This window comes from Canis aureus, chromosome 2 (assembly GCF_053574225.1).
Source record: "Canis aureus isolate CA01 chromosome 2, VMU_Caureus_v.1.0, whole genome shotgun sequence".
Taxonomy (NCBI): domain Eukaryota; kingdom Metazoa; phylum Chordata; class Mammalia; order Carnivora; family Canidae; genus Canis; species Canis aureus.
Window position 1 is genome coordinate 40200239 of NC_135612.1, and position 15070 is coordinate 40215308.

General features: G+C 36.6%; 1 protein-coding gene and 1 long non-coding RNA gene across 4 annotated transcripts in view; one reads left to right on the plus strand and one right to left on the minus strand.

Annotated features, from left to right (window-relative positions):
* The window catches only part of TARS3 (threonyl-tRNA synthetase 3), a 61161-nt gene that overhangs the window by 29449 nt on the left and 16642 nt on the right, over positions 1-15070 (plus strand). For both annotated transcript variants that reach the window (XM_077869289.1, XM_077869299.1), the window contains exons 11-12: positions 8920-9086; positions 10859-11021. In XM_077869289.1, coding sequence (XP_077725415.1) covers positions 8920-9086; positions 10859-11021 — 330 coding nt within the window. The remainder of the gene's footprint in view (positions 1-8919; positions 9087-10858; positions 11022-15070) is intronic.
* On the minus strand, positions 2000-14103 carry LOC144296250 (uncharacterized). 2 transcript variants are annotated; one of them, XR_013363415.1, is made up of 5 exons: positions 13968-14103; positions 7990-8059; positions 6158-6463; positions 4878-4989; positions 2000-4782 (listed from the first exon to the last, which is right to left on the minus strand). It is a non-coding gene; the product is annotated as an uncharacterized LOC144296250 (long non-coding RNA). The 2 variants fall into 2 exon arrangements; XR_013363414.1 differs by having other exon boundaries at positions 2000-4989.

The window sequence follows — 15070 nt, forward strand, 5'->3', positions numbered from 1 at the left end:
TTTCATAAGGTTCTCTTGTGTCTTCCTAGTCAATCAATACCTGCCTCCCCTCTTTTCACCTGAGATGACCTTGCTGTTTTCTATGAACCATAGATCAATTGTGTCTGGTCTTAAACTTCATATAAATCGACTCATACTGTATTAGCTATTGTGTTTCTGACTTCTTTTGTTCAGGTTAATGTCTGAGATTCATTCAAGTTTTGTGTATAATTTTTTCTATTGAAAAAAGAGGTATTATATTTTATGACTGTAGTACAGGGTACTTATTCATTATCCTATAGGGATACTTTTAAGTTTGTTCCCACTTTGGAGCTATTATACATGAAGCTGCTACAAACATTTTTGTACATGTCTTTTGGTGGGCATGAGTACTCACTTCTCTTAGGCATACACCTAAGAGTGGATTTGCTAAATCATAGGGTGGTAATGACTAACTTAAGAAACTGCTGAACAGTTTTATGTGGTTGAACCATATAATGTTCCTTCCAGAAATATATGAACATTCCAGTTACTCTACATCCTCTTCAACACTTGGTATTATTAGTTTGTCATTCCAGTGGGAACCATGGTATTATTCTGCATTTCCCTAATGAATAATGATGTGACAAGCTTTTTGTTTGTCAGTCATTTGGATATCCTCTTTTATGAAATTCCCATTTAAGTATTTTTCCCATTTTTAAAAACTGAGTTGTCTTTTTGTTATTGATTTTTAGGGGCTTTTCCTGTATTCTGATATGAGTCATTTGCTGAATGTATATATTGCGAGTGGATTTTTTCAGGCTGTAGCTATGGACTCACTTTCTTAATGATGTCTTTTACTAACAGTTCTTATGTTTAACAAAGTCCAATGTATTATTTTTTTCTTTTCTGGTTAGGGCTTTTCGTGCCCTGTTTAAGAAATCCTTGCCTATTTTGGAGTCATGAAAATATTCTTCTTTGTTCTATTCTAGAAGCTTGATTATATTTGTTTTCAGACTCAAGGCCACAATCTATCTTGAATTTGTTTTTAGGTTCTGTGGAAGAGAGGGGTCAGGGTTCATTCCACTGGGTTATCCAGTAGCTTCAGTGCCATTTATTACTATAGTAAAATATTTGTCTTAATAAAATAATTTTTATGTGTGTGTGTTTGTGTGTATATACATGATAACCATTATGCTTGAATTTTGGTTGGAATTACATTCATTCTATAGATTAATTTGCAGATAATTGACACCTTCATCACACTGAGTTTTCCAGTCTATGAACATGGACATTTTGTTGGCTCATTTAGTTCTTTCTTTCCCCTTGGCAGTATTTTGTAACTTCTGTTTTAGAGGTCTTGCACATTTCTCACGGATTGTCCCCTAGACATTTGATTTTTTTGAGTGGAAATGGTGGAGAAACACATAAAAAGGTGCACAACATCATTAGTCATCAAAGAAATGAAAATTAGAGGCACCTGTGTGGCTTAGCTAGCTAAGCATTGACCCTTGATTTTGTTTTGTTTTGTTTTGTTTTGTTTTTTGACCCTTGATTTTGACTCAAGTCACAATCTCAGGGTTGTGAGATCAACCCCCACATCAGGCTCTGCACTGGATGTGGAACCTGCTTAAGATTCTCCTTCTCCCTGTGCCCCTCCCCCTGCTTGCACTCTCTGTCTCTCTCCGCAAAAAAAGAAATGAAAAATTAAAACCAGCAAGCTACATGTCCACTAGAATGGCCCCCCACCCATACATACTCCAGGACAAAAAACAAACAAACAAACAAAAACCAAACAAACCCAAAAACCCCACCTCCACAACAACAACCAATACAATCTGAAAACACTAGAGGTTATCAAGAATGTGGAGAAATTCTAACTTCCCTTGCAGGTAGGAATGCAAAATGGTATTACTACCTTATAAAACAGTTTGGCAGTTTCTTACACAGTTAAACATCTGCTTACCATGTGACCTATCCCATTCCTGGTTATTTACCCAAGGAAAATAAAAACAATACAGACTTGTATTTGAATGTCCACAGAAACTTTATTTATAATAGCAAAAAACTAGAAACAAGCCAGATTCTCATTATCTTGTGAAAGGATAAATGTAGTGTGGTATGTCCATACAATGGAATACTCCTCAGCAATAAAAAGGAACAGAGAACTGATGCATGCAATGAGAAGAATGAATCTCACAAGCTTTATGCTAAGCCAAAGAAGTCACAGACACATGTGGTATGACTCCATTATATGAAATTTTAGATATGGCAAAGGAAAGATGATTAGGATCCTGGGGCTGAGAACAGAGGTTGACTACAGAGGGTCAGGAGGGAACTTTTTGATGTGAAAGAAATATTCTACATCTGGTTTTTAAAAAAGACTTAGAGAGTGGGACACTCCTGGGTGGCTCAGCAGTTTAGAGCCTGCCTTCAGCCCAGGGCGTGATCCTGGAGTCCGGGGATCAAGTCCCACATTGGGCTCCCTGCATGGAGCCAGCTTCTCTCTCTGCCTGTGTCTCTGCCTCTTTCTCTCTGTCTCTCTGTGTCTCTCATGAATAAATAAATAAAAAATCTTTAAAAAATGAATTAAAAAGACTTAGAGAGAGAGAGAGCAGGGGGAGGGTCGGGGAAGAGAATCTTAAGCAAGGCTCCATGTACAGCACAGAGCCTGCCTCGGGGCTCAGTACCATGACCCTGAGATCATGACCTGAGCTGAAACCAAGAGTTGGATGCCTAACCAACTGAGCCACCCAGATGCCCCTGAACTATTCTATGTGTTGATTGTTTTGAGATTACATGACTGTATACATCTGTCAAAAGTCATTAAGAGTTATGTACTCAAAATTGGTGAATTTTATTGCATATAAATTGTACCTTAATAAAGCTATTTTGTAATAAAATATATGTAACATAACATTTACTATTTCAGTCATTTTAATCATACAGTTGAGTTGCATTAAGTACCTTTATATTGTTGTGCAGTCATCATCACCACTCTCCATCTCCAGAATTCTTCTCATCTTGCAGAACCCAAACTCCCAGGACCTTTTCATCATTGCATAATGAATCTCTGCACCTCTTAAGTAATGACTCTCCATTCTCATCTCCCCCAGCCTCTGATAACTACCATTTTACTTCCTGTCTCTATGAATTTGACTATTTTAGGTAACTTGCATAAGTGGAATCATACAGTACTTGACCTTTTAAAGCTAATTTTTAAAAGTCTACTTTGATATTAACATTGGCAAAACTGCTTTCTTATATAAGTGACTGCATGATATATATCATTCTGTCCTTTTATTACCTGCTTATTTCTGTTTGTATATTGAATGTACATTTCTTGAAAGTTAGAACATGGTTGGGTCTTACTTTTTGTTCAGTCTGATCATTTGTGTCTTTTTTTTCTGTGCCCCATCCTGTGTATCTTATGGTCCAGAAGAGAGAGATTTTTTCTGTTACTCACCAGGCAGCAAAAGATGTACACATAGAGCAGATTCTCAGTCACATCAGGGCCACCTCAAGGGCTGTTGGCTTTGTGCCAGGTCCAAAAGCAGTCAGTTGTGGCCAGAGTGGTAGGGTAGATGGTACCAAGCATAGTGGCCTCTGCAGGAACAGTCCATTTTGTGGGGCCATTTTGCTCAGAAATAGAACTTCTGCCTTTCTGTGGAAGGGCATGCAGGAGGGAATGTTGTTCCCACTAAGAAGGAAATTCCAGAGTTTCTGAGTTTTTGATTCTGGGGTGAGATGACCTCCACTTCTATTTAAGTGAAGGTGAGTGAACTTTTGGATGTATAGGTTACTGACTGTATGGATAACTGATAGTAAATAAATAGAGACATCTTATTGATACTCTACTGGAAACTCTTCCCTCCCCCCAGAATTCTGCAGTGTGTCTATCACCTGGTTCTTTTCCTTTATTACTTCCCTTAAATTTTTTCATTTAAAAATTCCATACAGTAAAATTCATTCCTTTCAACAAATGTGCAGAACTGTGTTATCACCAGAACAACCAAGATGTAGAACAATTTCATTATCCAAGAAATTTCCATCATGCTACCGTTTTAGATGCAAACTCTTTCTTGCTTAATTGTAGGTAACTATTGATTGATTCTCCATCCCTAAAATTTTACCATATAAACAGAATTATCACTGTATATAACCTTTTGAAACTAGTTTCTTTCCTTCAGCATAATACCCTTGAGATCCATCTAAGTGGAGTATATGAGTGGTTTGCTTCTTTTACTACTGAGCGATATTCTATCATATGGACATAGCACAGACTGTTTATTCCCTAACTCAGGGACATTGGCATTGTTTCCAGTTTTAAAAAATTACAAATAAATCTACTTTAAATATTTATGTACAGGTTTTTGTATGAATATAGGTTTTTATTTTACTTGAGTGAGTACATAGGAGTGTGATTTCAGGGTCATATGGTAAATTTATATTTATCTTTACAAGAAAAACATGGAGTAGAAAGGAGTGGCTCCTCTTGTTTTATTCTAATAACCCACTTGGAGAACTTGTGCTTTTTGTTCCCACAACCTTGGATTCAGTGGATTTCCAAACCAAACTTATCTTTGCAGACATGTAAGGTATCAAAACATTTAGTATGTGTGCAGAAAGAGTCCTGGCAGTGCACTCAAAGGGTTTAACTGTAGATAGTCTAGAGAAGAAAATATTTACAGAGATGTGGGTCCAGTTGAGATACTGAGAAGGGGTTGTAGAGCACACAGAGATTACCAACAGCTAGACTTACCTTCCATCCCTAGGCCCAAAACCAGCAAGGAGAGAGAATAGTGTTCCAGAATCTAGAGAGAGCTTGAAGCCATGGAAGAGAGACTATAATTAGAGATCACAGCCAGAGTCAGAATCACCCAAGGCAAGGAAGAAGTGAGAAAGGAGGGAGTAAATACCTTAACTGCTTTCTTCTTCCATCTTCTGAATCCTTTTGGAACCTCCGATTTGTCAAACCCAAATAGGAATCAGAAGGCAAGTAAGCCTTGTGATGTAGTCCATAGATGTCAGCTTTTGGGAACACAGAATAGGGCAGATAAGGGACAAGTTAGCTGAGTATGGGGTGGCTCAGGGAGTGGCAAATGGAGAGGAACTAGCACAACACACCCCTTTTGCTACTCAGTGTCTTTTTTTTTTTTTTAAGTAGGCTCCAAGTAGGTAGAGCCCAACATGGGGCTTGAACTCATGACTCTGGAACAAGGCCTGAGCTGATGAGCCACCTAGGCCCCCTTTGGTGTCCATTTTTGTCCTTTGCTTGGATGAAGGCATTTATTTCCTCACCCAAAGTCCCACTAGGCAATGTATTATCATTGATATCAGTTCAGTCTTGGCAAAAATTTAAATTGTGACATTAGCCACCATCAGTGCTTTTCATGTAAGTTTTTAGGGAAAAGAAATAATTAGGTGTAATGGTTCCATCCTGAGCCTCTATAAATGGACACAAGGGCTAAATTGATAAGTCAGAGCTTATTTCTTCCACCACCCATTCCCTTTCCCCCCGTGCCACAAGCATCTCAGGTGGACAGAGTATTTTACTTGGTGAGTGCATTAGTTTCATAGGGTGCCTAACAAAGCACCATAACCAAGTGGTTTAAAACAAGAGGAACATATTGTCTTGAAGTTCTTCAGGCCAGATGTGTAAATTAAGGTGTCGGTGAACTGTGCTCCCTCTGAACCTGTGGGGGAGTCCTTTCCCCACTCTTCCCAGCTAGTGTTGGTTTGTCAGCCATTGTTGGTGTTGCTCAGCTTGTTGGTGTGTCACAGCAGTCCTCTGACCTCACACAGCCTTCTTCCTGCATGTCTTTGCATTGTCTTCCTGTGTATGTGTCTGTCTGTGTCCAAATTCCCCATTTTTATAATAACACCAGTCAAACTGGATTAAAGCCCACTCTAATGATCAAATCTTAATGTGTTCACCTCTGTAAAGGCCCTATTTCCCAAAAAGGCCATACTCTAAGGTTAGGACTTCAAGGGTTAGGACTTCAACATGTCTTCTTTAAGGGACACCATACAACCCATAACAGTGGATGACTTAAATAGGATCTTTAAGCTTCCCATAGGATCCAAACTCTTAGTGATCCTCTCGTTATTAGGTTACCAGGGTTTCCCCACTGACCATCATTGTTGGATATGGAAATACTTAAGGCTCTGTACTGATTCCAGACATAGTCCTCCTTACTCCTTGTATAACAGCAGCACCGTCATCTCTAGTAATTGGGGTCAGTCTTCCTGGTCAGAAGAGCAAGTCATTCTCTGCCTGTTGGTTCAGTACCATAGGAGCTCCAGATGTCCAGGGTCAGGCTCAGCTCCCAACAGAAGTGTGTCTGGGATTTTTGGTGAAAGCATTCTTTCCTTGGGCACCAAGGCACATTACTGAGGGATTCCAAAACTTTAGGGATAAAGAAAAATCCTAAGTCTCTGGAGAGAGAGAAAGCCATAGACACAGGACTGGGTATCAATATGCAATGACATTTTCAATGGAACACTAAAAAACAGAAGACAGGAACAATGCGTTAAAAATGTGAAGCCTAGAAATCTATACCCAGCTAAAGTAGACTTGCTTCTGGAATTCTCCCATTTAGTTTCAGCTTCCCTAGGTCTGCCAAGGTGATTGTTCATATACTTTATAGACTTTAAACTATATAGCTTTCATTTCCCCTCCTATTCCTTTGGCCTTGTAGATTTTTGATTTTATAAAAATTCTTTTATTTGAGTATGGTTTTGGGAAGGAGCTGTTTAAATGTAATTGCTTAGTTTTTGTAATGAAAAATTACTGAAAAATACTTCTCTGTGACACTGATATTTTGGTGTCAGATAACCACATCACTAAGTGCAGGTCAAGTTCAGTACCTTCGATAGCCTGAAACTAGTATTTCAGAGATGAAATGCAATCTTTTTTTTTTTTTTTTTAAGATTTTATTTATTTATTCATGAGAGACACACAGAGAGAGGCAGAGACACAGGCAGAGGGAGAAGCAGGCTCCATGCAGGGAGCCTGATGTGGGACTTGATCCCGGGACTCCAGGATCACACCCTGGGCCAAAGGCACGCGCTAAACTGTTGAGCCACCCAGGGGTCCCCAAAATGCAATCTTTAATCTTCAGAATAAGCTATCAGTATTTCTTCAGGAGAGCAGACTGAGCTGGAGACTACTCAACCACCATGACTTTATTCTTTGTGAGCACTTGATATTCTTTACTCTTTAGAGAAATAAATTGATGAAATAGCGTGAGATATATTTTCCCTCAACTTTTTCTTTTGAAAAGTTCAAAGCTACAGAAAGTTAGAGTACAATACAGTAAACATCCTTGTATCTTTCATCTAGATTCATCAATTTTAACATCTTGCCAATTTGCTTCATCTTTCCTTATCTCTCTCTTATGTGTATGTGTATGTATAAGAAAGACAAAACATTATATATGTATTACATATGTATAACATAAAGATAAGGCAGTGTAGTTGATAGTAATAGTTGGTTTTTGCTAAACTGCACAAAGTAAGCTATAAACATAATGACATTTCCTGTCATAGGGCATACTTTAAAATCATTCCCAAACATATGAATTGCTAGCGTGATTAGCAGTTGTACCCAGAGTGGATTAAAAGTCCATTGATGAGATGTCTGGGTGGCTCAGCAGTTAGGTGTCTGCTTTCTGCCGAGGGCGTGATCCCGGAGTGCCGGGATCGAGTCCCACATGGGGCTCCCTGTGTGGGGCCCACTTCTCTCTCTGCCTGTGTCTTTCTTTATGTCTTTCATGAATAAGTTAATAAAATCTTTTTTAAAAAAAGTCCATTGATTATTATCTCCTGAGCCAAGCGTTAAAATAGTCTGTTGTCAAAAGAAACAACCAAAGACACAAAAAATTCTTCAATTTTTGGGACCTTGCTTAATCTGAATATATAGAGACATCTGACATAGCCACAGGATAATAACTGGCATTTGTAATGACCTATAATTTTGTTAAAACTTTCTAATTTAGTAAAAGTAAAGGACAGGTAAATTTAGCTTACTAAATGGCTGAGACCCAGCTATCCACAATTGGACTCACAAGATGCTTTGCTGAAGAGTAACAATGGCATCCTGTTAAGTGGTATAAAACAAGTGGTGTTAGTAATTTTAAAATATTATGCTTTATACTTTTTTAATTGTAATAAATATATTTTTTACATCATTAAAATATTCTGCTCCAGATTTGCGCCATATATCCCTTAAGTGATTAACAAATGGTGGGAACCGAAGAAACCAGCAACAAAGATCATCTGATTGATATCTTGAAGAAAACAAAAAGTTTAAATAAAATAAGGATTTTGATTGAAAATCTTCCCTTCCTGAGTGTTGAAATAGGGAAGCTGTTAATAGATGGAGGAGAGAGAGAAGCCAGCTCATGACTTTATAGATATCAACTACTTAATGTGTTATAAATTAAAATTCTCAGCTTCATTTCTGTTTAGAACTAAATAAATCAAAACTAAATTATCATGCAGTATAACATTCAGGCTTATTAAGTTAAAAAACTGTTCTACATCTTAAGTAACATAAAAATAACCGGTTGTTTATCTAGAACATAGAAGGCTTTTAGGATTTGTAGTTATAGAAAGTTTATATATACATAGTATATAGATATATATACAATATATGTGATGATATGTGTAATTTGTATAATTTTATATAATTTTGATTAATTTTCAAAGAATTAACAGATTTTGTAACATATACTATTGTATAGTATAAAATAAAGGTACTTAATGTGAACATTGTACTGAGGGTACATCAATCTTTCTTTCATGATCCAGAAAGTTCTACACCTAAAACTGAGGATACCTTAACCACGAATTAATATAAGATGTAATCCTAAATTAAATATTCGTTCCTAGTGTTACTTTGCATGGAATTGTGATCTGTTGTGCCACATTTTAACATTAAGTGTGTTTATCTTGAAGGAGGAGTATCACCGACGTAACTTCACAGAAGTGCTCTCTCCCAACATGTTCAACAGCAAACTCTGGGAAACCTCAGGCCACTGGCAGCATTACAGCGAGAACATGTTTACCTTTGATATTGAAAAGGATACTTTTGCTCTTAAGCCCATGAACTGCCCAGGGCACTGGTGAGTATTAAAAGTGAAGCAAGTCTTTGCATAAGAGCACATAGCACACCTCATCACCGTTAGCTTTTAATATTACTTTTTTGCCTTTTTGGAGTTAGGAGATTCCTTAAATCTGAGGAGTGGTGGCTACCAATCATCTTTACTAAGTTATTTCATTCTGGAAAATGCATTTACACTCCAAGATGTAATTGATCTTTGGCAGGTATGGAATGTTAGCTGGAAGTCATTTAGTTTTTGTGCCTCTTAGAGATAGAATTATGTATCAATTTTATAAATTATTGTATATATTCTTGTAATAGTAATACACTTCAAATATACAGATTACACAACATTTAGTTCTTGTATACTGTTTGGGTTGATTAAAACAAGACCAATGCAGTCATAATCAATGGATTGTTGGATATCATTGATTCTAAGATACCTTCCCATCCACTCCCCAACATTTCAACATCCCTGAAATTAGGATGCATCATATAAATGGAGACATCTTAGCATTATGTCATAACTTAATGGTTATTTTCCTTTCTAGTGGTACATAAAATAGTGATGCATATTACAATATTGCCTTAGATTCTATGAAAGAATGTAATTATCCTAAAGCTAGTATGCAAATTCAACCTTGTAAGACAAGCATATATCATAATAGGGTGTGAACAAACATGAGCCTCCCCAAAAAATATCCCAACTGTTGCTTTGTATCATAGTTGTATTACTATTATAATAGTAATACAACTATTGTAAACTATTATATACATAGTTTCAAGTTGGCCTTAGAAGGTAACTATGAAACCTCAAAACCAACTGAAGAAAAGTCTTTGCCCTTTTCAGTAAAGACTAAAAGAAGTTCAACTTTATGATGACAGCATGTAAAAAATACATATTTACCTTTAATTTTGTGAAAACTGATGTGTAAATAATATATTTGCTCTCTTTTTAAACAGAAGTTGAAAGCTAACCTAGTGCCTTGCATTCTTTAAAACACTGTTAACTTTTTAACTCAGTTTCCTGTTAGGTACCATTTGAAGCTATAGCCTATGATTTCAACTATAAGTAAGCCTGAATGAAAGTAGGGAATGAAATTTTGATTTTCATACCTTGGAATAAGGGAGTAAGATCACAGTGGCTTAGTGGTGATGGGGTGAGAGACAGAAGTGGTTGTTTTTTTTTCTGTTGGTGTTTTTGTTTTGTTTTTTGGTTTGTTTTTTTGCAGAAGAGAGGTCTTTTGTTCAACAGGAAACAATTGTTGAGTGCTTATGGTGCTTGGTGCTACAAATGCAAAGATTATTAAGACACAGTCCATTTCCTCAGGGAGCTCATGAGCAGAGTGGGACAGGAGCAGCTAGGTAGACAATCAGTAAGTTCAGTGTCAAAATAGTGGCTTGTTCCAGGTGACCTCAGAGCCTGAGGAGAGAATGCCTAGCCCTGTCTGGGGGAAGTGTCCAGAAGGGCTTCACTTAAGAAGTAGCTTTTGAAATGAATTGTACACAGTAAGTGGAAATTCATGGGTGAATGAGAATAGGGAACAGAATTTCTGGAAGAGATGACCGGGATCTTTCTATTGTGACCTGAGCTGAAATCAAGAGTTGAATGCTTACCCAACTGAACTACTCAGGTGCCCCTGAGGAATTTTTTTTTTTTTAAACTGGTGATCTAAGAACTAGGATAAGGTGGTTTACAGATCTTGGGGCTTAACTGTAACTTATTAATATTTAGGTAATTACTTAATCTTTTCTATGCTAAGTGAAAGCTGTGTGTTGTTGCATCTTTTCTAGTCTAATGTTTGCCCATCGTCCACGATCATGGAGGGAAATGCCTGTCAGATTGGCTGATTTTGGAGTTCTTCATAGGAATGAATTATCAGGAACTTTAAGTGGCTTGACTCGAGTTAGGCGCTTCCAGCAGGATGATGCCCATATCTTCTGCACAGTAGAGCAGGTAAACAGTAATACAGGGTGAAGCATGGTTAACAGTGTATTGACTTGGACACATCTCTTAGTTTCCGAGTCACCATAAAATAAGATGTCTGGTCTCATCTCTAAGGTCTCCTTCAGCTCTAACATTTTTGATCCTCTAATTTGGTAATAGATCAGTAATTTCTTGTCATGAAATTTATTATTTTTTCTACCAAGTTTCATCTAGTTTTATTAACTTAAAGACATTAAGTGGAATATTTTAAGGGATTTAAGAATTTTGGTTTTGTTTGTTTTTCAATATTGCCTAGAAGCGAGAGTTTACTTGTTCAGATTTTCATGTCAATTCAAATAAAAATTGCCATGAAAGAGCCCACTATCAAATGATTTGACCTGACATTCATAGAATACTTCAACCAATAACAGCAGAGTACACATTCTTTGAAAGTGCACACAGAACATTTACCAAAGTAGACCATATTCTGGGACTAAAAGAATTCTCAGTAAATTTAAGGAGATTCAATTCATACAAAATACATTCTCTGGCTGCAGTGAAATTAAAGTAGGAATCCGTAACAGCTTTCTGGAAAATCCCCAAATATTTGAAAAGTAAATAATCCATGGATCAAAGAAGAAATCAAAGAGGAACTTAGAAAATGTTATAAATTAAATGAAATGAAGGGAAATACAATACATCAAAGTACCATTTAAAATGGTACTTAAAATTTTTTTTTTAAATAAGATAAAATAAAATGGTACTTACAGGGACATTTTGTAGCACTAAATGCCTATATCAAAAAAGAATGTTTTCACATCAGTAACCTCAGCTTCCACTTAATAGACTAGAAAAAATATCAAATTATGTCAGAAATAAGCAAAAGAAAGAAAATAACAGCAGAAATCATGAAATAGAAAAAAATAAAAGTACAAACTTTCAGTAAAAAGTCTAGTTTTACTTTGAGTAAAAAGATCAATAAAATTTATAAACCTTTAGACTGATCAGAAAAAAAGAGAAGATACAAATTAAAAATACTAGAAATGAGAGACATGACATTACTTCAGACTCTATAAATAGCAAAAGAATACTAAGGCAATATTATGAACAATTTTATTCCAGTAAATTTGACAACTTTGATAAAATGGACAAGTTCTTTGAAAGACAAACTACCAAACTCTACTTAAGAGTAAATAGATAATTTGAGTAGCCCTTTGTCTGTAAACGAAATTGAATTGGTAGTGAACAGCCTTTGCACAAAGAAAACTCCAGGCCATGATAGAATCCCTGGTAAATTCTACCAAGCATTGAAAGAAAAAAATAATACCAATTCTTCATATCTTTGCCAGGCATTAACAAGGACCTCCAGAGTGTCAGTGGAGACCATGTGGGCTTAGGCTTCCACCCTTATCTGGCAGTAACAAGATGCCTCTTCCAGTCTCTGTTTGAGTGCTGTCAGAGGAGATCTACGGTGAGAGAGCACTTACTACCACCCCACAGTAATGAGGCCATGTACTCAGTGTGGTCAGTAATGGCCACATGAGGAGTAGTAACAAGATAACTCCTACCTCTCCCTGCCAACATGTTATCAGAGGAAACCTAGTGGAGAGCCAGAAATCCCACTGTCACCATTAGTAATGAGGATTCTTGCTTCGTCTTTCATGGATCACCACTGGGAAATCTAGACCATCTACTCTCACTTTGCAGTAATCAGGAAGTACTTCACCCTTCCTGTTGGAGCAGTGGTCTATGGGAGCCAGCTAAAACAGAGGTTTAAATAAAATTAAAATACTAACCAAATTTTAAATTTTATAAATCAAAAGTCACTCATCATGCCAAGAATTAGGAATATCTCAACTTAATGAAAGGACATCTACATTAGTGTGGAGATGACAAGGATATTAGCATTATCTGACTTAGATTTTAAAGAAGCCATCATAAGTATATCTTACCAAGCAATTACAAACACACTTGAAAACAAGTGAAAAAATAGCTTCAACAAAGGAATAGAAAATCTCAAGAAAAAATAAAAGAGGGGCACCTGGGTGGCTCAATTGGTTAAGTGGCCAACTCTTGGTTTTGGCTCAGGTCATGATCTGAGGAGTCCTGGGATAGAACCCTGCACTGGGCTCTGCTGAGTGTGGAGCCTCCTTAAGGATTCTCTCCCTCTTCTCCTCTCCCTGATCTCTCTTTCTCAAATAAATAAATCTTTAAAAAAATATATATATAAAGGAGAACCACATGGAAGTCTTAGAACTGAAAAATTTAATAACTGAAATAAAATAGTGGATGGATTATGAGTAGAATGGAGGGGACAGAGAAAAGAATCAGTGAACTTGAAGGCAACAGTAGAAATGACCCAGTTTGAACAACAAAGAGAAAAGAGACTGGAAGAAAAATGAACACAACTTCAGAGACTAGTGGGATTAAAACAAAATGTCTACTATTTATGTCACCAGAGTTCTGGAAAAAGAGGAGAATAACAGTGGAGGTGAAAAATATTCAAAGACATATGGCTAAAAACTTGCCAAACTTGGCAAAAGACATAAGCCTACAGATTTAAGAAGCTGAGAAAACTCTAAAAAGGATAAACCCAAAATAAAAAAGAAAAGTCCCAAATCAATATCTTGGCACCCACCTCAAGAACCAGAAAAAAGGGAGAGTAAAATAAACCCAATATAATAAGAAGGAAGGAAACAATAAACACCAGAGCATAAATCAATGAAACTGAAAACAGAAAAGCAATGGAAAAAATTAATGAGACAGAAACACTGGTTCTTTGAAAAGTTAACAAAATTAACAGACTTCCTTCAAGACTAACAAAGAGAAAGGTTGGGAAGACACAAATTACCAATATCAGGAATGAATAGGAGATATCACTAAAGACCTTTAAGACATCAAAAGCATAAAAAAAAAGACATCAAAAGCATAATAAATGAATATAGTAACTCTGCATAAATTAGTTCAGTAACTTACTTGAAAAGTACCAATTCCTTGAGAAGCAGGAACTACCATAAATCACCTGACAGGAAGTAGATCATTTGAAAAGTCCCATCACTATTAAGGAAATTGAATTTGTCATTTAAAAGCTCCCCCAAAAGAAATCTCCAGGCTCAGATTTTTTTCACTGAAGAATTCTATGGAACATTCAAAGAAGAATTAGTACCAATTCTACACACTCTGTTCTGAAATAGAATACTTCCTAGTTGATTTTATGAAGCTAGTATTGACTGATACTAAAACCAGACAGAGCTATATCCCAATATCCCACATGGATACAAATGCAAAAGTCCTTAACATAATATTAGCAAATAAAATTCAACAATATATAAAAATAATTACACGTCACTAGCAAGTGAGGTTTAGCCTTCAGAGATGTGAGGCTGATTCCATGTCAGAAAATCTGTCAATGTGGGATCCCTGGGTGGCGCAGCGGTTTGGCACCTGCCTTTGGCCCAGGGCGCGATCCTGGAGACCCGGGATCGAATCCCACATCGGGCTCCCGGTGCATGGAGCCTGCTTCTCCCTCTGACTGTGTCTCTGCCTCTCTCTCTCTCTCTCTCTCTCTATCATAAATAAATAAAAATTAAAAAAAAAAAAAAAAAAAAGAAAATCTGTCAATGTAATCCACCATATGACACGCCCATTCGTGGGAATGTAAAATGGTATAATCACTTTCAAAAACAATTGGGCAGTTTCTTAAAAACTCAAACACATGTCTACCATATGACCCAGCCATCTTACTCCTTTTCTTTCCCCAAGAGAAGAAAAAAGCACACATCCATACAAAGACTTGAACAGAAACATTCATTGCAGCTCTATTTGAAATAGCCAAAATAGAGAAACAACCCTAATGCCCAGAAATAGGTGGATGTAAAAAAGTGACTGTGGTACATCCATACAATGGAAAACTCAGCAGTAGTGAAAAGGAATGATCTATTGGCACATATAACATAATTATTTTGTCTCTCAAAATAATTATGCTGAGTGAAAAAAGCCAGACAAAAACAGAGCATGTGCTACATGATTCCACAGATTAAAAAATCTGAAAAATTCAAACTGATACGTAGTGGTAGAAC